Source organism: Purpureocillium lilacinum (genome assembly GCF_023168085.1).
Source record: "Purpureocillium lilacinum CBS 284.36 DNA, scaffold_5, whole genome shotgun sequence".
NCBI classification, from domain to species: Eukaryota; Fungi; Ascomycota; class Sordariomycetes; order Hypocreales; family Ophiocordycipitaceae; genus Purpureocillium; species Purpureocillium lilacinum.
Genome location: NW_027072115.1, coordinates 1,268,040 through 1,293,847, shown reverse-complemented (window position 1 = coordinate 1,293,847; position 25,808 = coordinate 1,268,040). Strand labels below are relative to the sequence as shown.

Genomic DNA, 25,808 nt, shown 5'->3' with positions numbered 1-25,808 from the left:
GCCCAGTTGCTCGCCGGCATCCTTGCCAGGCCATGAGCACCATGGCCAGCACCATGCCTCCGCATACGGCGGGCGGCACGCCGTGCGTGCCCTGCCTGGCCGTGGATAAGAAGGTGCTCGCCCCGTCCCCAACTCACCTCCTGCACTCCAGCGAGCCCCTTCTCAGACAGGCTCTTATATCTCCTCCTCTCTTCCAGACTGAAATCCCAATTCTTCACTTTCTGACCACAAGCACCCACCACCGTCGCGGGTTCGCCCGCCCAGCTGGCCTCACAGCGTTACGACAACCCCCAACTACCGACAGCAACACCACGACCAACCACCCAGCCCTTCCGTCTTCGCCTTCCCAGGAAACTGAGAACTTTCCCAGTGCCGCTCACAATGGAGTCGACCCTCTCGACCGAGGCCATCGTGGGCTTGGCTACCGGCATCCCCCTTGTGGTCGTCGCCGGCGTGACCCTCCTCATCACTTGGTTCGCGCCCCGCGGCTCTCGCCAGAACGAGGAGGAACGCGACCTCGAGAGCCAGGGCGGCACTACCGCCAACTAGGCGCTGGCCCGGATCCACGACAGCGGCGGAGTCTACTTGTCTTCGTCGCTCCGGTCGTGGACCTGCCGTTGGCGGTTGGTGGGCTCGCGACTGTGCGCCATCAGCAACCGGTTCGCGAGCCTCACCTCCGCCGTGAGCTGTTTCGATCTGGCTTTTGCGGGTGATAGATGAAATTTTCGTTCAGGTAAGGCCGTTTCTCATCTCAGTCAAGGCTGGACGGGATTGGAAACTCACGCACACAATGTCGGCATGTGCTGATATTGGTTCAACTCTAAATGACCGCTTGCTGATAACGCCAAATGTTCAGAGATACCCACAGACAAAAAATCGTTCGTTACACTTCCTTTCAATCACGACCTCGACTCGTCGTGCGAGGGGCTAGGGGTTGTTCGTCGCGACGTTTCCCTTCTTCGCCTTAATCCGTCCCATTTCTCTCGAAACGTTACTGGTTCGCCCCCCAGGCGGGCACGTTCGCGTCCTTCGCCTAGCTCTTCAAGGTCCTTGGTCTCCAGAAACGATCGGCCGTCCTCCTCTACTACACGACGTTGCACATCTGGCAAATAGGCCCACGAGAATATGGCGCCGAACGCGGCGACAGAGCCAAAGAGAAGGAAGATGAGGCCCTGGCGTGTCTGGCTCTTGTATGCGGAGTTGATGCCATAGACGACGATGACGGCGACAATGCTCCCCAGCTTGCCGGCTGCAGCGGAGATGCCGTGACAGGTGCATCGGTAGCAAGTTGGGAAGATCTCGGCCGGGATGATGAAGGTGAGCGTGTTTGCTCCTGTTTGCCCATGTTAGTTCTATGTACTGGTAGCTATAGACTGTATCGCCCGCTTTACTCACCAAAGTTGAACATGAAGTGACACAGCGACACCATGACAATGGTTGCTGGGGCGGCTGCTGACCGGTTGACCTTGTAGTATACGGCGCCGGTGATGACGAAGAAGAGGGCCAGGACAAGAAAAGACGCCGTGAGCCACTGCCGGCGGGGAATGCGGTTGGCGAAGAAGATGAAACAGACGCTTCCAGCAATCGATGCAAGAGAGACGGTCAAAAGATACTGCTTCGTCTGCTCGACCAAGACGTCATAGATAGTATTGCACGGGTGCAATGCATCCGTCTGCCAGATCGGCAGCCCCGTCTTTTGCCAAGACGGAACCAGGGACTTGCCGCCCGGCAATGTCGAGTTCCAACACTCGAGCCGGTCGTCGATGGGAGTGGGATCCGCCGTTGCCCACATGTCAGACAAGGTCCGTCGGTTATCCAAAGACAGGCCGTAGAAACTAACGTCGAGGAAGAACCAAGTGGCTGCGGTTCCAAGCAGATAGTACCAGTTCCTGTCGCGTATGAAGTAGTTGTATAGGTCCAGCTTCGAGAACTGAACTGGCATAGGCCGAGGAGATATCTCGGGGTGAACGCCGTTGGACTGGGGCTGCATCTGAAACGAGTTGGCAAACCCACCTGAAGGGGCGCCATATACCCGCTGTGTGTTTTGGATAGCGAGAGACGGCTTGTTGCGCACTTCGAGACTGTAAAGACCGCAGTCGAACAGAAAGAAGCGAAAGATGATGGCCAGAAGAGCAGGTACCGCACCGGAACCGATGACGATGCGCCAAATCCCGTCGACAGCCTTCCGGCATTCCTCTGCGTGTAGTTCGTCCAGACCACAATGCAGCGTCTGAAGCTTCTTGGTGCTGTCGAAGCCAAGCAAGACCCAGAGGCCGACCAGCTGGGCAAGAGCCTGTCCGATGGGCTGCATGAGGAATACGCTCGAGAGCATCGTGGCTCTAGACTGAGTGCTGGACCATTCGGAGGTGATGACGGCGCTCAGGGGGTATTCGGCGCCGATTCCTGGGTGGTTGTTAGTCTGCCGGAAACACAACACAGCCAGCAGATACGCAGCGAAACATACCCACTCCCATGACAAATCGCCACCAAATGAACAGGCCGAGAAATTCCAAGTCTCCGTAGCCATGGCTACTTGTGGCTACGCCGATGGTCGACACGATGACGAGCACAAGTTCAATGCCGTATAATCGGGTTCGCCCGAACCAATCCGCGAGGAAACCGAAGAGGAGCTGTCCGAGGACGGATCCGAGAAGTGTGAAGAGGTTGATGAGAAGACTGGGCCATTGCCGGCCATCGGGATAGTACACAAAGGCGACAGAAGCAAGAATGACGTTGGTAGAGAAGAGGTTGTAGCTGGCGCAGTGAAGAGTCAGTATCGCTCTGGAGCGCGTGGATTCTAGCCGCAAACTCACGAGTCGGTCAGGAAGCCTGAAGCGGCAACCCCCCAGATACGCAGGTTCCATGAATTCAAGTCGAGCTCGTATCGCAGCTGGTGGCGGTCCTATGACATTCTTCAGCATGTTGAACACGCACAGACTCTGAAGGGCGCACCTGGAGGTCTTGGGCGGGCAGCGCCGAGCTGTCGGAGCCCAGGAAGCCGCGGTTCCTCCGCCGAGTCGAGCTCGGATCAGGGGCCATTTCCAAGAATTCGGGTTTGTATTCGGACAACATATGGGGCTATCTGTTGAGCAGCCACTGGGAGGGGATGAAGAGAACTCGAGAGGTAGCTTTCGGCCGACGAGTGCCGTGTCTGGTCTACGTGCAGCAGCTTGTCATTTGCGGCGACACTGGTTCTGGGCAGAGGTCGTAGTTGACGGCACACAAGATGTCATGACCATGGGTGAGAGGTGCGTCTGGGTGAGCATAGAGACGTCAAGGTAGGTCGCCTTGCGAGACACGGGCGCGACGGCCGGTGACGAAGCTGTCCAAGGTCAAGGCTGCACTGTTGGGGGCGGCATCGCGGGACGGCTCGAAATCCGCGGGACAAAGGAGGCGGGCGTCATATGGCCAGGGCAAATGTCGCAGTTTGCGCCAAGCTGCCGGAGCTTGCTTGGCCTGCAGGATGGCTGAGCTTGAGACCGATCGACGGAGAGGTCGGGACGAGCTGGGGAAAGTCAGTCGAGCTGAGGGAGCGTGCCGGATCCAGGCCGTGGAAAAGAAAGGCGGCTTGCAGGACGACGGCGCGGGCCAACACGGCCAGCACGTGGTGGAAGGACCCTTGGGAGTGGGGAGCTGGAGAGCTGGGGGAGACGCGGCGGCTAGCACGAAGTGGCAGCGCAGGCTAAAAGGTGATGAAGAAACGGTGGGAGGCGCCGACTAGCTCGGGCCAGGCGGTGGCCGTCGCGGGCGCAGGTGCTGCTGACGGCTGTCGATTTCGAGACGGCTTTGCTTGCTTTTGAAGATGGCACGGGGTTCGGCAGGAGGAGGGCCTTCAGTTGTCCGGGGCGCCGTTGGGGGTTGGTGAGGCTGATGTTGCATTGAAGGGGCGACGACGTGGAGCGGCGCAGGGGCAGAGTTCAGGAGGAGCATGGTGTTGCACTGTTGATGGATGGCGCCTGCCAGAGTTGCACGACATGCTGCGAGTACGTATCCCCATGTAGTTTTGCCAATTGCACGACATTGCACGACATGACGCACGGGTGGACGAGTGAGTGTTGGTAAGCACCTCATGTGCCGGCAAGAGGGACCCGTACCTTTCCACGTCAATGGATGCGGTCTGGAACTCTGGATATCTCTGGACTCTCTGGATGAGAGCTGGAAAAGGTTTTTGCATACTCCACAGCACAATCGCTCGCGCCGCGATACTATCAGGCTCCGTGCCGGGCCACGAAACCGATACTGGCCTCTGCGTCGGTATCGTGCAGCCGAGAAGACCGGACGCGGTGATGAAAGGTGGGTTGGACCCCGTGCCTCGTTAAGGTTGAAAGGTGGTGGGCATTGCTGCTCCGGTGGGACAGGGATCTCGGGAGCTGCAAGACATCGCTAGTGAGCAGGAGCTCGTCCCACGAGGCTTGGCTGTCTGTCGTCTGTGTCTCGCGGCCACGGTGAAACAGGCGCGGGGGGCCGTCGCAGAGCCCGGATGGCGGGCAAGACAAAAAGGCGTTGAGCCGCGGAGTGTTTGTCAGTACGGCGACGAGTGGAGAGGAGCGATTCATATTCAGGCGTGAAAGGGTATTGCCAACCACCATTGCGGCTTGCACTGTGGCTCATGGTCGAGTCGAGCCGTTACCATGATGATTGATGACGGCCACGCACACGCCAAATTGCGCCGCGCAGACTATGCGTGCGTGCAAGGACGAGTATAATCAGCCAGCCTGGGCACCACCACCACCACCACCACCACCACCACCACCATCTCCGCCTCCTCCCAAATCCAATGCACCACCAACACGCGCGCTGCCGGCGGGCCACCCACACGCCCGCCATTATTAGCCGTTGGTCCCCTTCTTGGCCAGCCCATCACAGGGCTCCGTTGGACCCCGTGCGCACGGCTCCCGCGCCTAGTGGCAGGAACGTCTTCCGGAGCCGCCCCGCCCCGGACGACAGACGGACCCCCAGCAGCAAGAGCTGGCCAGACAGGCAGGCCAAGGTGCAACGTGCAACATGCAACAGGCGGCGAGCGGCCTCTGGCCGGCAGCCATCCATCCATCCCGTTCAGTCCCTACGAGTATTGTACACTACAGTACACGCTCGGCGGCGGAATTGCTGGACCAGCACTGCCTTCCAGGTCACCAGCAGGTTCTGGCTCCGACGCCCGACGCCCCGGCCACGGCGGAGGAAGGCGCGACCGCGCAATAGCCTCTGCGCCGGGCGTCCGGTCCACGGCAGGTACTGCATCGCGCCTGCTACGTCGGGCAGGTACAAGTGCGCAACGAGCACAAGCTTGGAAGCACGCTGGCTCCCGCCAAGCCCGCCTCATTTTCTACCGTGACGTACAATTACTCCGTACCTACAGCTTGCATCTTTGGCCGGCGCTGCTCCACCACGCTGCCGCGGAGCTTGCATCCATCGTCAGTCGTCCACCCGCCCGCGCCTCGGCACCAAGGTTTTCCACCACGATAGTGCTCATGCTATCGACGGCACACCCATCCATCCCGCCAGCGCACCTCCACGGCATTACCCACCCACGCACCCACGCGCGGGCACCCTTACCAACTACCTTTCCTCCCCAGGTTGTACGTGTACCGACCGGGACGCGCTGGCGGCCCAGCAAGCACGTTGCACACGCCGCCCAATCCACCACTGCGGCCCTCTCCCGCCCTGCCGGGTCGGCCACTCGCCGTCCGTCCCGTGCCCGGATGGCACGTCGTTGGCACCTTGGTCCTTCTCGCCTCTCTGCGCCATCAGCGTCCACGTCCTTCCCCCAGGCCAGCGGGGGCCGTCGCGCGGAACACGGACCCTATCCGCGAGCTTAGGTTGGCCTGGCCAGCTGCCCATCCCCGGCCATTGTGTTTTTTTTTGTCCCGCCCTCGCGCTGCGTCGCTGTGTCTCGCTCTGCCTCGCCCCGTTACAGCAACGAGCAAACGTACCCTCCGGGGCTCGCTGTCGTCACTCGCCCACCTGCTGCTGCCGTTGACAACTGCTAGTCCGGGATGATGGATCATGGCTCTTAGTCCGTGGCCCGTTACCTTCCGAGGGGCCACTTTCGCATATCACCGCCATTGCTGCCGCTCATCCTGAGCTTTCTACCCCGCCATCCGCCGCCTCTGTCGTCGCGGCCGTCGTGTCATGACCCGTTCTCTCGGGACCGACACCTTGCCAGCAGATCGTCGCGCCGGCGGCCCACAGACGTTGCACGGGGGCGTAGAGTGCCGGCCACAGCTATTCCGTGCCGTGCCCGTGCCGGTGACGGTGACGGCGGCGAAGCAATAGCCGCCCCAGCCAAGGCGGCCAAGCTCCTTGGGACCGACGCAGCATGGCCGCGGCGTCGTCCTCGTCGGGTTCCTCCTTTACCTCTTCCTCCCTCGGCCGCCCTCCCACCTACAGCCGCTCCTACGCCAGTCCGGTCGACTCGACCTGGACGCCGACCTCCGGCATTTCCACCATCTCGGCGCCGTCCACGGGGGGCTCGGCAGCTCCCCAGACCTCGTTGCGCCACTTGGACCTTGGCCCGCCGGGCTACCAAGCAACAATGTACGACCATGCCCCAGAGCGTTACCGAAGACCCCGCCGCAGTGTGCCTATTTGTCTGACCCCGTCTTCTCTTGTGTAACAGAACTCTTTTCCAAGATACGCCCGACGAACGAACCGTCTATCTTGGCCCGTGGGAGGTGGTGGGGTCGGAGCAACGCCGTGTCCTCTGGCAGTGCAGCTATCAGAACGAGCTCCTCGAGCATTATTGTGCGCCCATTGGCCTCTTCGCTCGTCGTACAGCTACTAACGGGTCGAGCAGTGCCGTCGGACATCCCTTCGGAGATTCACCCTCATACGCTCCACTCGCGCCACCGCCAATACCATGACCCCTCTGACATGGAACGATATCTCACCTTTCCCGAGCCGCACCGCATTCGCTACACGACCGATGAGGGGGTCTGCATCCACGACCAGTACATACAAGTGAGATACGAGTTTACCTCAGTCGAGGGGTCCATCCAGTTCCAGGGCGATGTGCGGAGAAGAGACATGATCAACTACTTCGACGTTGATGTCGTCTGGACCAACGTCCACGGCCGCACTGACGGCTTCGGCAAGGTCAAGGGCATCGGCGCAATACAACGCCTCAAGATGTGGCGCGACCGCTATACCACTTTCCACTCCATCAGCGTGCTTGCGAACAAGACGGACGGCCAGTACCGCGAGTACGACGTGCACCTGTTCGAAGGCGAACTGCGCGGCCGTGACGACCGCGCAAAGCAAGTTCGGCTCAACGTGCGGGGGCGAAGAGGGAGTGCGCCGGATGAGAACAACCCTCAGCGCCGATTTTCGTTTGCCCAGAGGGTACGCCCGCGGGTGCGATCGACCGGGCATGCGGGCCATAGCCCGCAAGAGTCTCCGGGGCCGTCACAGGCATCGGTAGACATCAAACATCTGTCGATCCAGTTCAGCAGCCGCTCAGGTACGCATGCCGCAGAAATACACTTGGGAGCTCGAGCCACAGTCAAACTAATGCGTGGCAGACTACCGACGATTCTTGGAGGCGTGGGCATACGCGCACAGCACGGATCGAGATTTTCAGGGCCTCCCGTTCCCTCCGAATCACTTTGAGCTGCCGTCGCCTCAGATGCTGCCAGGACAGGCGTCTGAGCTACCATCGCCGGAGCTGTCGCGCAGCCTGGACCCTGTGCTGGAGCCGGAGGACCAAGATCCGCGTGGCTGAAGTACACGAGATCAATTGTCGGGCCCGGAGGGATGATTCGACGCAATGCGTCCGCTGGGCGGCCGCCGCTCACTAGCAGATTTTGTGGGTATGAAGCCGTCGGGGCACACTCTAACAACACCAGGCTCGGGGTCTCGGCACGCCAATATGAGGCGATGCGATGGCCTGGAGATGCTTCACGCCTTGAATTGCTCGGAATGACCGGGGGTGGCCTGGTGCATCTGCACGGCAAAGACCAGACTGACATGTCGGGCGCCTCAGCACATGGCGTGTTGGCGGGAGGGCAGACGATTGGCCCCCACCCGTCACCAGCCAGCCCAGTGAGGTCAGCCCACCATCTTTCGTCATTGATTGTGACGCCGCATCCGGATGCATCAGCGTCGACGACCACCACGCGTTTTTATACACGCGGGTGCCGTCGTCGCTAATTCACCACCTGCCACAACAAGTGTTTGCTCGTTGGCCCTGTCATTCTTTCCGTCCCTGCCAGCACATTACCACGATCTGAAGCCGGCCTCCGCCATGAAAGTCATTCTCGCCATCAACGCTGGATCGAGCTCGGTCAAGGTCTCCGTCTACCTGGCCGACAAGAACACATCCCCGAGACAGATTGCAGAGGCCCAGATTAATGGCCTCACAGCGCCGCCAGCGGAATTGAAGTACTCGCGGGGTGAGACAAAGGTCATCAAGGACAAGAAGGTCGAGGAGCCGTTGAAGACACAAGACGACGCCTTTGGCCTCATCCTCAAGACACTCATCAACGACGCCGACCTTCGTGAGATCAATTCCAAAGACGACATCGCCATCGCGGCTCACCGCATCGTGCACGGCGGCGACTACGACGAGTCCAAACTCATCAACGAGGACACTTACCACCGTCTCGAGGAGCTGAGTGACCTGGCGCCTCTGCACAATGGGCCCGCTCTCACCATCGTCGACTCGTGCATCAAAACGCTGCCCAATGCCTCCAACGTCGCCTGCTTCGACTCGCAGTTCCACGCCACAATTCCGCGCCACATCTCTACGTATCCGATCTGCCCGGTAACGGCAAAGAAGAACAGCCTGCGCAAGTACGGGTTTCACGGCACTAGCTACGAGTTCATCAGCCGGTCCGTGGCGGCGTTTCTGGGAAAAGACGTCGACAAGCTCAACATCATTGCCTTGCACCTGGGTAGTGGCGCCAGTGCATGTGCCATCAAGGGCGGCAAGAGCTGGGATACGAGCATGGGCCTGACGCCGCTGGCCGGACTCCCCGGAGCCACTCGCAGCGGCAGTGTTGACCCAAGGTCAGTATACCTCGCGCCCAATTCTGATGCCCGTGCTGCGCTGACACGTATTCGATAGTCTCGTTTTCCATTACGCGAGCGACGTGGGCAAGCTGTCGCCGGCTTCGACGGAGCACCTGCACATCACCCACGCTGAGGAGATATTGAACAAGGAGAGCGGATGGAAGGCTCTTACCGGAACAACCGACTTTCGTGTCATCTCAGAGTCGGACGACCCGAAGCACAAGCTCGCCTTCGATCTGTTTGTCGACAGAGTGTGCGGGTTCGTCGGCAGCTACTACGTGACCCTCCAGGGCCAAGTAGACGCTCTCGTGTTTGCGGGAGGCATCGGCGAGAAGAGTGCACTGCTGAGGAGTGCCGTTATTCAGCAGGCAGGATGTCTCGGCTTCGCCATCGACGAGAAACGGAATAAGAGCGTCGGGGGCGGGGTGGTGGAGGACATTGGTGCTGCCGGCGCAAAGCACGGTGTGCTGGTGTGCCAGACGGACGAACAGTATGAGATGGCGCGCATCTGCGCCAACAAGCCAGAGCTGTGGTAGCGAAGTCTGTCGTGAACGTCAGACAGGGTGTAATGATGATGATGTCGAAGCTAGAACAAGACGCCCATCGATGCCTTCTGGCAAGCCATCTAACTTACCATAGAGCGACTAGCCAGCTCGAGCCTTGGGGCTGTACGTTAAGGGCGAGCAGTCTTGAGTTGATGACTCGTTTGTCGCGCTTTGATAACGGATTCCTCCGTGGCGCCGGGCCGTTAACACGGAGTACGAGGTACATTGTTGTCATATCAATTATGGTAGGGCTCTGCCAAGAGTCTCGGCCAACCGTGGACCAACACAAAAGCAAGGCAACAACGTTGGGCGAGGCAAGATGGTTTCCTTTTGCCCGCTGAAGATACTGTACCGTAGCATAACGCCACTCCCGGCACTAGATACCGCGCGCCACCGGCAGGGCGGGGGCCATAATCGAACCACATTGGAAAGAGAAAAAGAAGCACCGAGCAACAAAAGCCGTGATGAACGGCCCGCCAAGCCCGTGACGTACGTACCGTGCGGTTCGAGTCGAGTCGACGGGGGCCCGGAGGAGAATGCCCGGCGCATCCTCGGCGTGCCGATGCGGTGTGAAGGTCTACCGCTCATTTGTTTTTCTTCTTTTCTGGTGCCTGTTTTTTGGTTTGGTTCAGGTTGTTTGTTTGTTTATGTGGGTGTTTGGCGGCGACGACGGCCAGCGGCGGGGCCGTGCTGTTCTATCAGAAGAGGCACTCGGACTCAAGGGAGAGGGAGTGTGTGTGCGCGCGCGGACGTGGTATGTACCTATAATTGGGTAGTGAGCAAAGGGGGCAGGCAGGCATCGGCCACGGGGAGGCCACGTGCGGTCGCAGAAAAGGACGGCCCAAGGGGTGAGCCGTGCGACGGAACGGAAGGGAGGAAGATTTTCAGGTGGTGGTGTTGTATGACTGGTTGATGAGGACGCTTGGACGGCCCGGTAGAGGGACATATGAGGGAGAGGTCCGGGAGAGAGGCGGTAACGGGAGGAGGTGCCGGACCACCTACGTACAACATGTACATGCCAAAAATAAAGTAAAAAAGAAGGGTTCTTTGGGGACTGTGCGCGTTCCGGCCCCCGTGTGCCGCCGTGCCCCGTGCTGGGCATCGGCCACGCGATTCGAGAAGCAGGGGGCGGACGGACGGGCACAGGGTACATACTCGTACAGCGAAAGAGCGAAGTCCCGTACGAACGGCCGGGCGTGCGAACAGGGAGAGAAACAGAGGAGAGACTCGCGCCCCGTGGGATGGCGTGTTACCTCGTACGAGGGGGGCGGGCCCTGGATTTCGACACGGAGGGACTGGACCCTTGGCTTGGCTGCCCCGGGGCCTTGGCTAGCTGAGCGGAGGAGCGACTCGCGGGTCACGGGGTCCAGCTGAGCAGGGCACGGTACGGAGTCGGGGTCGGGGTCAGGTCCATCGGTCATCCATCGGCGTCCATCAAAAGGGAGAGAGAGAGAGAAAAGGTGACGATGAAATGAACCTCACCCGCTCACTGCCGTGGTACTCGCACCCCCCTCCCGTCCCCTCCCCTGCAGGCCCCGGCGACGAGGTGAGAGCCACCGAGCCCCCCAAAAAGGGGGGGACGGGAAACACGCGATGGAGGAGAAAGAAGATCCTGGGGTGCATTTCCAGGTACCCGCTCAACCTGCTTTTCCTTCACTTCAAGGGAGGGAGATGGTAGGGAGGGTCTTGCTGGGGAGTGAAGGGTCGAGCGAGGGTCGAGGGTCTCGCGCGCACCCCCTGTGGACCCGCCTCGGTTATATAGAGTTTGTTTCTACTATCGGCCTCCGCTGTGTCATCGTCGTCGTTCCTCTTGACTTGGCAACCGTACTGGACTGTGTCTGGGCGTCGGGGAAGGGAACCAGATATTATGTACAGCTGGATGGACAGGTAACTAACTAACCGGGGGTTTAACAACGGTGGATGTGGTTCGTGCCAGGCAAGATGGGCTTCGCGACCCCCGGTGGACGTTCGCCAAGACGACAAACGTCTCCTCCAGAGTCATCATCATCATTGTCGTCACCCATCGACATCATCGTCGTTCGCCACACTCGCGCGTTTCGTGCATGTTGGTGCTTGCTTGCATGCATGCAAGCATGCATGCCCTCGTGCATGCGGGTAGGCAAGTAGGGACCGTTTCGCCGGGGACAGGCGGCGGGGAGGAAGGACCTTGTCCAGACCCCTTTCGTGCAACGCAACACCGCAGCGCGCAACGACTCAAGACAATACCTTTTCACCCAGCACAGCACAGCACAGCACAACAGCACGACATGACCAACACACGGGCGCAACATGCATCGGCTGCTGCTGCTGCTGCTGTGCGACCACACCGCGCGGGCCCGCTCGCCACGCCACACTCCACCTGCCCGTCATCGCATCGCACCCGCATAGCACAGAAGAAAAGCAAAATCAAATCAAAACAACAAACCACAAAGGCAATGGATATAAACAATGAGGCAAAAAGTGACGTGTAGCCAAGGTAAGGTGAGAGTGAGAGCGAGTGGGTATGCTATCTGCAGGGCGGGCATCTCGACGTAACGTTCAAGGTGCACACGGTGGACTCGACTCGCGCCCACAACACCCAGACAGGCATACTGGAGGTCAGCGAAACACGCCCCTCCCTGTTCCTAGCTTCTAGTTGTCACCTTCCCGAAAATATGGCTACAGAGCATAACGCTCGTACGCACATACGATACGCATACCTGCCTGCCTGGCTTCTAGATCGCAAAGAACATCCCTTCCGCGGCCGTCGCGAGCAAAGCTGGCCGTGCACGCCCGGCCCTTCCGCCTGCCCGCTCGTCCACCCCACGCACACACCCCCTCCCGCGCCAGGGTTCGTCGTCGTGCCCAAATGCAGGGACCGCGCCGCGGGCGGCGGCGCAGCAAGGCAAGGCAAGGGAGAAGCCGAACGACCGTCGTGGACGCCGACCGCCACCGCTGGTCGCTCCCCGCCAGCGGGGTCGAATAATAAGGTAAGGAACGGTAAGGCGCGGTACCGTACGGTGTGGTAGGGCAGGCAGGCAGGCAGCCGGCAGCGGCAGGTGGTATGAGCGCGAAAGGGGAAGGGAGAAGGACCCCCAGGCAGGACCCTGAAGGGACCGACCGACCGACCGGGCGCAGGCGGCGAGACATGCATCAACGGTGTGCCGAGTCAACAAGGACGGGCAGCCAGGGCGTGAGAGCAATGCCTTGCGGCAAGGTGGAGGGGGAAAAAAAGAGGTGGTATCAATTGACTCTTTCCAGAATCGCCAGTCGTCGTCATCGCGGTGGTGACACGTCTAGACCTGGCAGCTATGTACAATGTGGTGCCTCTCGGCGGCCTCATCGCCCGATTGCCTTCTGTAGAGGCGGGTGATGGGAATAAAAATCACAATCAATGCCAACCCATCAACGCCGTTGCGCCTTTTATTCCTCGCCCCCTTGTCATCGCACCGCGAAGATGATACTCGCGCTGATGCATGTAGCTTCGTGCCCGCCGCCCTTCCAGGCGGACACCGAGGGCTGAGGTCCGATGCGGGATTGCCGCCCCAAGAAATGATTCGTGAGGCGCCTGTAATCGTGTGTAGGCAGCCTCTATTGGTATACTGTACGAGTGCTGTACCCCCCGAGGAGTCCAGTGACCCAACGCAGGTAGGCAGCGTGGAAAAAGTGCAACAAAACACGGGCCAGTCGCCGGCTTCATTTGCTGCCGCTGGCATGCTGCGGCGGCGCCCAAATGCTGCGTGTGGATGCGAGCGCGCTCGTCGTGGAGAAATGCCCCCAATGACCGACGACCAGGCGCCCTGGTCGACCCGGTCGGTGAAGGCGAGACGCGGCAGTGCCTCGTCGAGCGCGGAAAATTGCGGCCGACGGCACTCCCAGGTTGTTTGAAACGAGTGTGGGGACGGCTGCGTGTGGACGGAAATTCCGCATCAGCCGTTGATTAGGCATTAGCAGTTAAAGAGCCCCATCCGTCGAGGGGGACCCCTGGTTCGGAGGGGGCGGTTCGGTGTCGGGGAAGCGGGAGCATGAGTCGAGCAACGTCGCTGCCGCTGCCGCCGCCGCCGGTTCCGCCCCCTCATTCACGCCGACCCCGTTCGTTCATGAGCTGCCAGCCTGGCACTCCACCGCCATGGCCAGGGCGTCGAGGCCGCTGCTGGGCGTCCGCGCCGCGACCGGCCGGCTCAGCAGGGGCAGCTTCATGCCGCCCATGTCCCAGGCGGCGGTGCCGGGCGAGGGTAGCGGGTACTGCGGGTGGTGCGTCTCGGCGCCCTCCCATTGCTGCCCGGCTTCGCGGCCGCCGGCGCTGCTGGGTGTCGTGGTGGATGTCGAGGAGCGGCTGCGGCTTGAGGCCGTCGAGTTGCGGCGCGCCTCGGCGAGCGCGGCCTTGTGAGCGCGGGCGCCGCCCGATGAGCGGCTCTTGTCCTTGTAGTGCGTCTCCAGGTGCTGCTTCATGTTGTCGGCGCGCGTAAACTTCTTCTGGCAGCCGGGGTAAGTGCACTGGACGGCCTTTTCCGCCGTGTGGATCTTGGAGTGACGAGAGGCGTGGCCCGACGTGGTGAACGTCTTCTCGCAGCCGTGGCTATCGCGATACCGGCAAGGATACCGCTTCCCGGGGCGCTGCTCGGGCACGGCGGGGGTCGCCACCGACGAGCTGCTGTCATCGTCAAACGACGCAGACCTGCTGCTGTTGACGTAGGCGGGGCGCTTGGCGGGCGGCGCGTCCACGGGGTAGAGAGCTCCGCGGGCATAGGCGTAGTCCACCGAGGGCGTCAAGGGAGAGATGGGATCGTTGCTGCTCATCTGAGAGTCATACGAGTCCGACCGTAACAGCTCAGGCGTGTTAGGCGACGAGGAGCTGCTGGTGCGGGGACTGGGGTAGGGGCGCGGGATCGCCTGCTGGGTTGAGGGCTGGAAGGTGAGCGGGCGGTGCTGCGGCGGGTAGAGCGAGGCCTTTTCGTAGCCGTCGTCGTTGAGGAGCGAGACCTGGCGGCCCGCGGCGTCGCGAGCCTGCATCATGGTGGGTGAGGCTGCGATGTGGTCGGTGGTGGGGTGAAGCTGAGGGCAAGGCGCAGAGGTGGTGATGCGCTTCCAAGTCCCGCGACGGACAAGCCAAGGAGGGGTACAACGGTGCGGGAGCCGGCAGGCGGGACTCGTGCACGGCAGTAAAACGGTCTGGCGGGCGAGACTGGTGACGCTATTGGCGATGGCAGGGCGCGGCAGCGACAATGGCGTGTGCGAGTGCGTCTGCGAGTGCGTCTGCGGCGGCGATGGCGGGCAGGATGCGAGCTCTGCGGGACATGCAACCGAGCTGTTCGGGTGTAGATGAAACGGCGCCGAGAGGCGTTGGGCGGAACGGGTGCAAGTGGGCGATTGAGGTTGGTGAGTGCAGGAGTAGTCGCTTGTCGGGTGGCCGGACCGGGGGGTCGGGACGTGACGTGACGTGAGGGTGAGCGGCGGTGACGTTGTTGACGAAACGGCAGTGCAGCAACGAGGCTCAACGCAGCTCAACGGTCGAGGGATGCTGTTCCGTGTCGAATGCTCTCCCAAAACGAAAGGATTCGCGATTGCTTGACCTGTATGGACTGCAGAGGCGAAAGACTGCGTGTGCTGGAGCTCGACGAGATTTGTTGTGTGTGTGAGAGGGAGAAAGGGAAGGGAAGGAGGGAAGGAGGGAAGGGAGCCGGAGGGATGGAGGGAGGGATGGAGGTTTTGGCCAAAGCAGCGTGTCGCGCATGAAACCCATTTGGAGATCGACGGGATCGAGGAAGCACCAGACGTCGGGTCGCTGGGCTGGGCTGGGCTGGGGGGGGGGGCCATGGGGGGGTCGCTCACCCACTGGGGGACGCCCACTTGGGGGAACATCCACTCGCTGGGGGGAGGGGGCACACCCACCACGCACGCCCACATCCACTGGCGGCACCGCTGCGTGGTGCACCGGGCAGCCTCCTGCGGCGTCTCGCTGCGCTGCCCTGGTGTGCGGGCAGGCAAGGCGGCGAGGTGAGGCAAGGCAAGGCAAGGCCAGGGCAGGGCGGCAGGCGTGCGCACACCCACACCCCGGGCCCGGCGCAGGGCAGGGCAGGATGGCAGGGTAGCGGGAGGTACCAGCAGATACCTCGACGCCTTGGTACCCACGATGCTACACGCCTGTGGGCGCCTGGGTGCAGCTCCACCCGCCCCAAGGAACCTTCTGTCGACGGGTCCCCCAAACCGGCCAAGCACTCCGGTTCTTGCTCAGCACCGCCAGGCGGGCATGCGGGCAAGCACCATGACCTGCTGAGCACTGGATCGCCCCGGGAGTGCCAAGGGCGCCTGGGGGAACCCCCCGGGGGCTGGGGGGCAGGAGGGGCTCGAGCTCGACGTTTTCCACGAGCTGCGCCGGGCAGTCCGTAGCTTCCTGGCTGCCTTGCATTGAGTAAACGCCAGCGGCGGTACTGCATCAGCAGCAGCAACAACCGCCGAGAGCATCGTAGGCTGCGCCAGCCCACCCGCGCGTACCGGGAGCGGCCATGGTCCTGCGGCGTCGTCTGTCTCTCTCCCGCCGTCCTCTTGGTCATTCACTGGAGGACAACTCCGCTCGCGCCCACACGGCACACCACTTCGTCAACGGGCCCGACCTGACCGACTGCCTGTTCCAAGCACTGCACCGCTCCGAGACTGCGCGTGTGTGTCTGCACCTGCGCCTGGGCCTGCGCCCGGCTTGCACCACACACCACGACACCCACACGCACCCCCGATCCCGCTGCAGCTTTCCATGCTTCCCCCCACCCGACGCCTCCCTCCCTCCCTGCGTCGTCTCCCATTGGAAAGCGCCGGACAGGGGCCAGAGGCAGGACCGCAAGGGTCCACGAGGCCCCATCCCGGTGGAGGTCTCTCGCTCGTACCGGGCCCCCTCGCCAAGTACCCTGTGGCTTGACTCGTATCTTTGCTTGTTCTGTTCTTGGCCTGGCTCCCCCCTCCCTTGAGCTTCCATCCGCCTTCGCCGACCTTGGCCCGCCTTGACCTCGCTTCCGTCTGCTCGCCTGTCCGGCCTCCCCCGCTGCTGGAATGCCCGCCATCTGCTGCCCGTGCCGTGCCCAAGCCATGCGCATGCCTCTCGCCTCGCCGTGCCAAGGGCAGCTCGACGGCAAAGCTCGTCGTCGACCGCCTGTTTGCTGCGCCACGTCTTCTCACGTTCGGCCTGCGACCCGTGGCATGTTCGTGGCGACGAGCCCGTCAGCCGCCCAGGTTCCGGAGTTTGACCCCGGAGCTTGGACCAGACCAGGTGCCGAGCAGGCAAAGCCGTTTCTCCTCCGCTGTGAGCCTGCGGTCTTGCTCAATACATATTACTCACCGCATCTCCGCCTGCCCCGGTGCAGACGCACCAGCAGACGCACCAGCAGGAAAATAAACAATAATCACGCTCGACGTAGGGAGGCACGCAGGTAGCCAGCGCTTAGCCCATTCCTGGCAAGAATCTCAAGGGTTTCCTTGAGCGCGGCGCCCCGGAGCCCAGCTGGCGGGGACGGACCCGCCGCTCCCACACCCGAGGACCCTGATCCGACCACCAAAATCTCGATCGCAATGACACCTTCGTAGCCGCCCTCGTCGCCCGGGACGCGGCGGCGCGCTTCAGGGCCAGGGAAGCCTGGCCGCCAGGGGCCGAGCCAGCTCGTCAGCACAGGAGGCACGGCCATCGCACGGCCTAGGGGACCGTGATTTTTCAACTCTGCGACGGCTTCTGTGCCCCCTGCGCTCGCTGGAGATGACGTCAGGATCGAGATCTCTTACGCCCGCCGGTCTGTCCGCTGGCGCCCAGCCCGCTGGGCCACGAGTTCACTACGCCGCTCTGGAGATCAGCCATGAATGTCCCGCGACGCTGGAAGCCGCTTCGGAGCGCTGGAAGCGGGGCATGCTGCTGGTGTGCTGCCGCGCAGTCCAGCGACAAGATTCGACTGTGCAAAGAATGTGCTTGGTTTTTCCTGCGCAAAGTTGGCGCCACTGGTTCGTGCGACGCATTCGTCAACGACATTGCGATAGCATGGCGGCCGGCAGGCCCAATCCTGGCACTCAATGTGCGACACGCAACCGGCTACCCGTCGTCTGTTGCGCCTGTGGCGCCTTCAAGGCAGGAATGCTGAGATCGCGAGAACCCTATCTTCCTCGTAGCCTCTTGGCGTGCCATCGATGCTGTGCTGATTGTTGTGCGACCCTCTGCCCCGCCAGCAAAATCCGGCCCTGTCCTTGCTGCGTTGTTCCCGAAAGCGTGGCCACGATGGCGAGAGAGGCGTTTTCTGTCGTCATTATGATTTTAATATGATTTCGCAGTGTTTTTTTGTCGGACCTAATTCCCGGATGTGCAACATGTCCAAGGGAGAGAGAGCCGAGCTGGCGGGCCCCGGCCGGGGGGGGAGAGGGAGGGGCCCTTCGTGGGGTGCTGGGGCGTGTGCTGGGCCACAGTCACCCCAAGGGGCCCAAAGCTGACGCCTCATGAGATCCAGGGTCGTGCCAGGGTCCAGGTCCGGCGCCGAGCTCTCGACCAGTAATCGGACAGATCGGAAAACGTCGACGCTGGCAGGTACTTGGGGTACATGGCCCTCCTCTGCGCCGGCCGGCCAAACGCTCTGCGGCGCCTGACTTGAGGAACAGCCGTCTACCTCGCCGCTACCTCTGGCGCCAGCATGCGATTCTCACACAATGGCCATGCTGGCCCGGATGCCTTTCTCTGCCCCGCCCCTGTTTCCGTCGATGCTGGTTTTTGACTTTGCGCCATTCCGGCTTGCAGGCCTGTACGACAAAGCCACTGTGTGCGCCGTGGCGGCCCTTTTGCTCCGAGGGGCGACGAGGGGTTTTGCCATCTTCAACGAAGCTGTTGTCTCGCTCGACGCTTTTGGCTTCTGGGTCCACGGCCTGCCAGGCCAAGCCGTCTGGGGTCGCGGATCCCGACTCCCGTTTTTGGAAATACTGCGCCTGGCGTCGACGTCACCGCCCTGGACAGCCAGCCAGCAGACGCCAAAGGAAGGTCTCGCCGAGCATGAGGGACTCTGCATCGGCCGGACATCAACGAGAGCTCTTACCCGCCTCTGTGACTTTGGCAGGCTTGTGCGATTGCCATGCCGGAGCAGCCGCGCCGCAATATGTGCAACGAAGGTTGGGCATGAGGCGTCGGCTCAGGTGCAAGCGCCGCTCGCTTGGCTCGCCGTCCGTGGCGGATGAGCACGGCGACTGGTTGGTGTGTGGCGCGGTCACGACATCATGGTGTTGGGCTAACCACCCGTGGTCGATAGTCTGTTGAAGCAATCGTGAGAAGCAGCGCCAACCAAGACTAGACGTTTGCAAGCGCCAAGTGCAAGAACGCGCTGGCAGATGAGCCTGCGTTAGCGGGCAGATAAAAAGCCCTCGACTCTCGACATGGCAAATTGCATTCTTGGGTCAGCGACTGCCAGCAAGTTGCTGCACAGGTCTAGGCATGGCGAAGGGCGTCGCAAGCTCTTCGTCTTCGTCCCCGGTAGCGCAAAAGCGTCCTGATGGTACCGTCCAGATGCGTCGTAGCCCCGGGCGACGCGGCAGCGACCCTTTGACTTTGCGAGCCTCGGAAGCCGTCAATTGCCAGGGTCTCGAGACGAAGAACCGGTCAGGCGGTTGACGATCGCAGCGTTGGGGTGGGTGGTGCTTGCGGCCCTGGCCGGCCCTGCTGCGGCAGAGCCGGCAGCAGGAGCAGAGCCATTTTTCGAAAGGACCAGGCTTGCTGTGGGAAGACTGCGCGCGTGCATCGCACGGCGTATGCGGGATCGGGGTTTGGCCCGGCCAGGCTGAGCATCTGGAGACGTGGTGTCTGATCGACCCTGTTTTGGATGGGTTGGGCATGGACGAACGGAGCAGACGTGCCAGCGAGCGCGACGTAATGCCTGCACAAGCCACTGCAAGAGACTCTTGAGGCCGGGCAGCCAGCGCTTGCGCTACTGAGCCAAGGAACGGAGTATCACTGTAGTAGCGGGCAGTACTAGGTAGCAGCCGTGGATGGCGGCAGCGGCGACCCGCGGCGCCCCCAAAGCACCAGGGCAGCTTGGCAGGCAAGCGGGCTCTTGTCGGACGGAACCTTGGAAAGCACGAAGTCCCTCACTGCGCGAAGGAAGGCACGCGCGTACCTATGCGCAGTGCCTAAGTAGCACTCGTACATGCGTGCTGACGCTGACAAGAGCGAGCGCCAAGTACCTGGTCGGATTTGCTGAAGTGCTCCTGCGTTATCTGCGCGCAAGCCAGACAGGAACGACCGGCTCCAAGGTGCAAGTGCAATCATGGCTCTCGCCCCGCTCGCGGTACCCCGTCGGCCCGCAAAGCTGCCTGGGAAGGCACGGCGGAGTGCACTCCGTCCAGCACTACCAAGTAGGTACCTTGCTTATTTACCAGAGGAAGAAGCGCAGGCAGGAGGGCACCCCAGGAACCGTTGGCTGCGCACTTGCCAAGGTGCTGTCGTACTGGAGGCAGGTTATCACCGCATAGCGCCTGCCTAGATCAAGGCACATCCCTTTTGAACGGCTTGATTGCAAGACCAGGGCCCAGCGGTCACCCGACTTTTGGTCAGCGAACCCTTATCAAACAAGAGCCTCTCCTCTGGGGAAGGTATGCGTTGCGCCCATGAGACAACCGGCGACGAGTCGTCATCGTCAACTGCGCCGGCTGAACCATCTGCCGGCTGGAGTTTTTCGTCAGGACAGCCGTGCACCCCACCCGTCTTACCTGTCTGCGCACACGTCGTACCTCTCGTACATTGAATGTACCTCACCTCTCGTCTCCGTCGCTGTTTGCGCTGAGGTGCCCGCCGCTGCTGACTGCAGTGGGCGTTCACCCAAGGTCGTAGGTCGGCGCTGACCCCACCAGAGCTCCACCAAGCTGCACCCCCGTCCCTGGCTGGCGAACAGGGTGTGGGACAACTTGGAGCGACCTTCCATGTACCCCATGTACCCTGCCCGGCTGCTGCGCCAGCACACCTCAGCGAAGGGCCCTGGAAGCCCACTCTCCACCCCTTCAGCTCCACGTTCCTCTTGTCATCGCGATCCGAAAACATTGTCCGTCGGGATGCCTGGCTTGGTCGTTTCCCACCGAAAAGAGCGACGCTTGCGCATCGTCCAATCTCGACAATGGTCATGCAGAACCTGCAAAATGAGACACACAAGACGCCGTTGAGCTGGACGGGCAAAAGTTATGGATCATGCACGCTCTGCCTTCCCCCGCGTCCGAGTTAGCAGCATGATTAACAGGCACAGGCAATAAGCCGTCCCTGATGATCCCTCGAGAGTCCACAGGCGTTGCCAGCTTCGCGACTATACGCAATCGGCATACTAGGCCCTCTTCCGGAGACAAAGCCTTGTGCCTCCCTGTGCAGGGTCTCGACCCTGAGGATACGACAGCTCTTGTGGCTTGCTTGGCTGCATCCGGCGTCGATGCTTTCTGCTGTCTCGTTGCGGCGGTAGCGACAGCCTCGACGGCGCCTCAAACTCTCACTAACAGACTATCATGGGCCATGTCTTTCGTCGCTCACGACATCCCCCGGGTGCAACTGGTGATGTTGCTCCCGTGGTTTCTAACAAGACAAACCGGTCTTTGCTCTGCCAGTCCCGCCCCTGGCTACTGCGCGACTGTTGCGACCGCAGCCGCTGACGCACGTCGATCGTGTGGGCGGATGATAGGAAGAAAAAAAAAGTGACAGACCGTCCGTACCCTGGGCGTGCCAGCCCTGCGTCAACGACGTCATATCGACGCCGCACCTGGGCGCCCAGTGAGCCACGACTTGGCTTTTCTTTTGGCAATGGCACCCTTTCTCGAGGCTCGCTCTGTGGGCGACTTTGGCGGCCCCTCAGGGGTGGGCGCCATGTTTTCCGTCCTCACCCCAAGTCCGGCTCGGCTCCTCTGAGTGAAGCTCTCGTCAGGGCGGAGGAGCCCGCAGACAAAGGGTTCCGCTTTGGACCGGGTTCGCCGCGACATCGTGTCCCAGGCCAGAGTCATCGTCGTCCCCGTCCCCGTCCCCATCGTCGTAGCCATCTCACACAAAGCCGGCGGTGACGGCGATGCAATTGCGCGACCCGACCGCTGCCCGGGAATGTCCACCCTGTTGCCGGAGATTGGAAGACACGGGCAAGCGGACAGCCGCGACATGGCAATATCACGAGCACCGTTCGTGCGCCACGCATGACATTCCCTGGAGCAAAAGATCCGAAAGTGATAGACTCCCATCTTCACGACCCGGGCGTTGTGCTTTTGCGATGATCCCGGGGCAGTAGCACGTGGGAGCGGATCGGCTCCCGCTGGAGGCTCTGGAGACCGAGTCCATTGCTGCTGGGATGGGCAACCACCAAAACATCTCTGGCGAGTGCGCATGGCGGCCAGACCTCGTGCCCGAACCCAGGCTCGTCGACGTGACAGTATTAGGTTGCTGCCGCTGTCACGTTACGCGCATGACATCCCTATCTTGGCCGGATCCCTGCCATGCCCTTTGTGCATGCTGCCGGCCATCACGCGAGCATGCCTCGGCGTTGAGCCTGGCAGATCTCGATGCTGTAAGACACTGTCGCTTGCGGCGGCCCACTGCGCCGGTGCGCCTGAGGCTCCAGGCGCCCCACGGCGAGTAAAGAAAAAGGGAATGAGGAATCTCGCAATGTAACTTGGGATTGTTGAGACGGCAGCTTGTCACCTGTCACTTGCGGCAGAGGGGGCATTGCGCGTAACTGGCGTCCTCGCGCTCCCTTGACCTGTCATGCGCAATGTCTTCCCCATTTCTGACTTGTCGATGGGAAGAAGAAAGCAGGCAAAGACAGACCGAGATGATCGAGATCTTTTTTTGAGATGGTTCCTCGCGGCTCGAGCTGCCTCCGAGTACCTACTTCCTTTTGCTGGGCTGACGCACCATTCATCCGCTGAAGCTTTTCTTTTGCGCCGGTTGCGCTACCGAGGGACTCAGATGCCCTTTGGATCTCTGGGGTGGAGAACTCGAACTCAGCATCGCAGTAAGATCTGGGGAGTGGGTGAAGATGAGAGGGGGTTTCATCCTCGACCGCGCGAATCTGTGTTGACCAGAGAAGCCTCACCCCTGCCGCGCTGAACTACCCTCAGACTCTGTATCAAGTCTCAGAAACCCCCGTTTCTGCCCACTGCTACCCTACCGTGCCGTAGACGGGGGATTTGGCACAAGGTGAGATCTGTGGTGCCGCAGGTGCAGCGCGCGCGCGCGACATAAAAGTCGAACAGAGTATAAGTCATGATACCCTGCACTAACTACGTTGGCACTTGTCGTGTTCACAGCAATGCCCTAGCTATGCACCCCGGATCGAAGCTTGACAGTAATGAGTACATATGCAGCTAGATGCAGGCGGATAGACCCCTAGGGGACTTGCATAGCCCGGCCCCTGCTTTGGATGCAGATATCTCGCATCGGGATCGGCGCATTATCCTCGATAAGGACAGGACATGGAGGAGGGCGGCGGACCCCTACGTATGTGTAAAGTACGTTTCCATGACGGCATCTGTAGCCGCAAAGGCCATCGTGGCAGGTACATGCAATGCACCAGCGATCCTGAGTCCCAGCACTGTCCCAAGCACGGCATAGATGCGCTTTCATGATAGCGTGTTTGCGCTTCCTTGTCCGAAGTTGCCCTGAGCGTCGTTGCCCGTGGAGGGGGCTTTTCTATGGAAGCTGGCGAGGCGAGTAACCTTACAGTAGAATCCGACGAAATCAACTTAAACGTGTGAAAGGGTAAGCCTAGAGATGTATTAGTACTTCCCATGATGAGAGGCGTGAGGCTCGCTCGTGTCTCCGCGGCTATCCTATGGGGTATTGCCCGGAGGGCATGTCGCTGCGAACGACGTGCGCCCAGTCTGAGCATCACGTTGGACGCGGCGAATGCCCTTAGGCAGTTACAACTGGGCAAACAAATCCGCGGCACCCGCTGCGTGAAAAGTCTTGAACCACTTGTTCTTCCCTCTCCCTCACGATGCTGCGGCTTCAGCCGGAGTCGTAACTTCGCGAACGCGCTTGTCTCGCTTCCACAGGGGTTTCACAGGATGAGGATGCGTGATATAGCCGTCTCGAAGAGCCGTGTCCTGTGTACCATTCATTATACATACATACAAGTAAAAAACCATCAAGGGGCTCTGTCTGCTCCCCGGACTGCCCGCCATGCCCAAAACGCCTCCTTCGCCGCATCATCTAGTAGTAGCAAACAAGCCGCCGCCGCCTCTCCATGGCCTAGGTATCATCGCGCCGTGATTCGCTGCCACAAACTGGGTGCTCCCTCCTCCCAAATCCACAGCAACTTGTTGGTTGTTGTAGATTCTGCCTCACTTCTGCCGGCTCCGTGGCGGCCCCATCTTGGACGCGCCGATATCGACCCTCTTCGCGGCCGGCAGCTCGGGCACCTTGAAGCCACCGTTGGCGCTCGAGCCCGAGCCGCCTCCGATCTGGGTGAACGAGCCGCCCTTGAACCAGCGGTCCTCCTCCGCTTTGCGCTTGCGGGTGAGCTCTGCTTGCGTCTTGGGATCGACCAGCTGCAGACCTTGCACCGGCGTAAAGGTGAGCGACGAGGCGGCTCCGCCCACGCTGCTGCCGACGCCTGACGAGCGGAGACCCTTGCCCGCCAGGTCGATGCCGCCGGAGGGGCCAAACGACCCGATGTTGGACGCGGAGCCCACCGTGCTGCCCGTGCCCCAACCCTTGTTCTTCGCGCTGAGCTTGGCCCTCGTCCGGTTGTCGACTTGCAGGGCCCGAATCCGGCCGTCGTTCTGCTGGCCGATCATGCCCATGCCCACGGTGCCCTCGCCGGTGCCATAGCCCACCTCCTTCTCCTCCTTGCCAAAGGCCATGCGGTTCTGGGCCTTGCGCAGATCTGTCATCGCCAGTGCCTCCTTGGCCTTTCGCGCCCTGCGCCCGCCACGCTTTCGCGCGGGCTTGTCGTCGGGTACGGGCAGAGCCCGGCCACCCTTGTTTGGCGGAGGCTCCGTGAGCTTCTCCAGTCGCTCCAGGCACGCCGACTTGAGGTCGTCTCCTGTCTTCCCGTCAGGGCTCGAGTGAATCCTGTCGACTCGCGCGGCCAAGACTAATTTCGCGGCAACGATTCTCATGGCCTGCTTCTTCAAGTCGTTGGGAATATGCTGGATCATCTCTGAGTGGTAGAGATAGCCCTGCTGCCGGACACCAATGTTGGTGGCCAGACCAGCCTGGCGCTTCTTGGAGCCCCAGGAAGGTATGTTGCATGCGGGCGTTTTTGACAGGCCTGTCAGGCCGCCTGCAGCGTTGAGGAGCTGGGCCGCCGTGAGAGAACCGATGAGAGTCGTAAGGTTCGGCGCGAATATCGTCATCCGGGACTGCACGTATTCCATCAGGGTGTTCTTGGCCTTGTGCAGGGCAATAGCCATGTCGCAGGCCTGGCGGACACGGAGCAGCTCCTCCTCGCTCATTTCATGGCCTTTGGATGTCGTTGCCTCCACGGTGACAATCATGAGCGATGGGCCGTCGAGGACGGCTTTCAGGCCCACGCCAAGGGGGTTGTTCGTGGAAGTCTGTAGCGACTTGATGCTTTCCGAGTCCATCGGTCCGTTGCCGATGATCGAGACGACCTTGGCATATTCGAGCGGCGTCGTGACGAGACGCTCGAGCTCAGGGAACCGCGCCGAGTAGTGATCGCGAATAAACTTGTGCACCAGGGCGACTTCGCCGTCGATCATGGTGGACAGGCTGTTGGACTGCGTGAGCAGACTATACTCAGGGTGGTCCTCGATGTTGCCGATGACCGACGTCTCCGACTCGGACTTGGCTCGATAGTGTGCGATTTTCTGTAGCGTCGGGGCCAAAGCGTTAGGTCTATCTCTCCAAAGGCCGATGTGAACACATCCTCTCAAACATGGCATGTGACGGGGGCAGCAACTAACCTCGAGAACTGGCTCCAAAGTCTGCATGAGGCTCGCGACGCTGCGTACGTCTTTGACGCCAGCGAGCTGCATCTTCTCGACCCTCGCCTTGGTCGCCTCCGCATCCTCTAAGTCGGGCATGTTTTTGTCGTCCTCGCCGTTCGCGTCGTCCTTCTTGGCACCGTCCACCTCCATGGCGTCCCCGTTGCGCTGGTCGTCGCCATCTTGCTCGTCATTCTCGCGGTGGACAAGGCCATCGTTCTCCTCTTCCGCCTCGTCCCCGGAGCTGCCAAAGTCGTTGAGCAGCTCGTCCGCGACGGTCGACATGGCGGGCGAGATTGGACGGATGCGCGATGTCGAAAGATTGTTCGTGCAGGATGATGAGTTGCCTGCCTGGAGGTA

The 25,808-nt window shown here is 61.3% G+C and overlaps 6 protein-coding genes across 6 annotated transcripts; 3 read left to right on the top strand and 3 right to left on the bottom strand.

Annotated features, from left to right (window-relative positions):
* Positions 1 to 381: 381 nt before the first annotated feature.
* Positions 382 to 549, top strand: PLICBS_006988 (uncharacterized protein; the record flags this gene model as incomplete). The annotated part of the gene is made up of 1 exon (XM_065601097.1): positions 382 to 549. The coding sequence occupies one exon, from the start codon at positions 382 to 384 to the stop codon at positions 547 to 549; it is 168 nt and encodes a 55-aa protein (XP_065457169.1).
* Positions 550 to 581: 32 nt separating this feature from the next.
* PLICBS_006987 (uncharacterized protein) lies at positions 582 to 3,039 on the bottom strand (the record flags this gene model as incomplete). The annotated part of the gene is made up of 6 exons (XM_065601096.1): positions 582 to 639; positions 1,120 to 1,333; positions 1,396 to 2,403; positions 2,465 to 2,754; positions 2,814 to 2,902; positions 2,953 to 3,039. The coding sequence occupies 6 exons, from the start codon at positions 3,037 to 3,039 to the stop codon at positions 582 to 584; spliced, it is 1,746 nt and encodes a 581-aa protein (XP_065457168.1).
* A 3,277-nt stretch (positions 3,040 to 6,316) lies between these two features.
* PLICBS_006986 (uncharacterized protein) lies at positions 6,317 to 7,717 on the top strand (the record flags this gene model as incomplete). Its single annotated transcript, XM_018320377.1, has 4 exons — positions 6,317 to 6,534; positions 6,617 to 6,741; positions 6,794 to 7,456; positions 7,518 to 7,717. 4 exons carry the CDS (start codon positions 6,317 to 6,319, stop codon positions 7,715 to 7,717), a joined length of 1,206 nt encoding a protein of 401 aa, XP_018180274.1.
* A 522-nt stretch (positions 7,718 to 8,239) lies between these two features.
* PLICBS_006985 (uncharacterized protein) lies at positions 8,240 to 9,542 on the top strand (the record flags this gene model as incomplete). The annotated part of the gene is made up of 2 exons (XM_018320376.2): positions 8,240 to 9,003; positions 9,062 to 9,542. The coding sequence occupies 2 exons, from the start codon at positions 8,240 to 8,242 to the stop codon at positions 9,540 to 9,542; spliced, it is 1,245 nt and encodes a 414-aa protein (XP_018180273.2).
* Positions 9,543 to 13,628: 4,086 nt separating this feature from the next.
* Positions 13,629 to 14,546, bottom strand: PLICBS_006984 (uncharacterized protein; the record flags this gene model as incomplete). Its single annotated transcript, XM_018320375.2, has 1 exon — positions 13,629 to 14,546. One exon carries the CDS (start codon positions 14,544 to 14,546, stop codon positions 13,629 to 13,631), a length of 918 nt encoding a protein of 305 aa, XP_018180272.2.
* A 9,294-nt stretch (positions 14,547 to 23,840) lies between these two features.
* On the bottom strand, positions 23,841 to 25,733 carry PLICBS_006983 (U4/U6-U5 snRNP complex subunit prp31; the record flags this gene model as incomplete). Its single annotated transcript, XM_018320371.2, has 2 exons — positions 23,841 to 25,331; positions 25,428 to 25,733. The coding sequence occupies 2 exons, from the start codon at positions 25,731 to 25,733 to the stop codon at positions 23,841 to 23,843; spliced, it is 1,797 nt and encodes a 598-aa protein (XP_018180268.2).
* Positions 25,734 to 25,808: the final 75 nt, after the last annotated feature.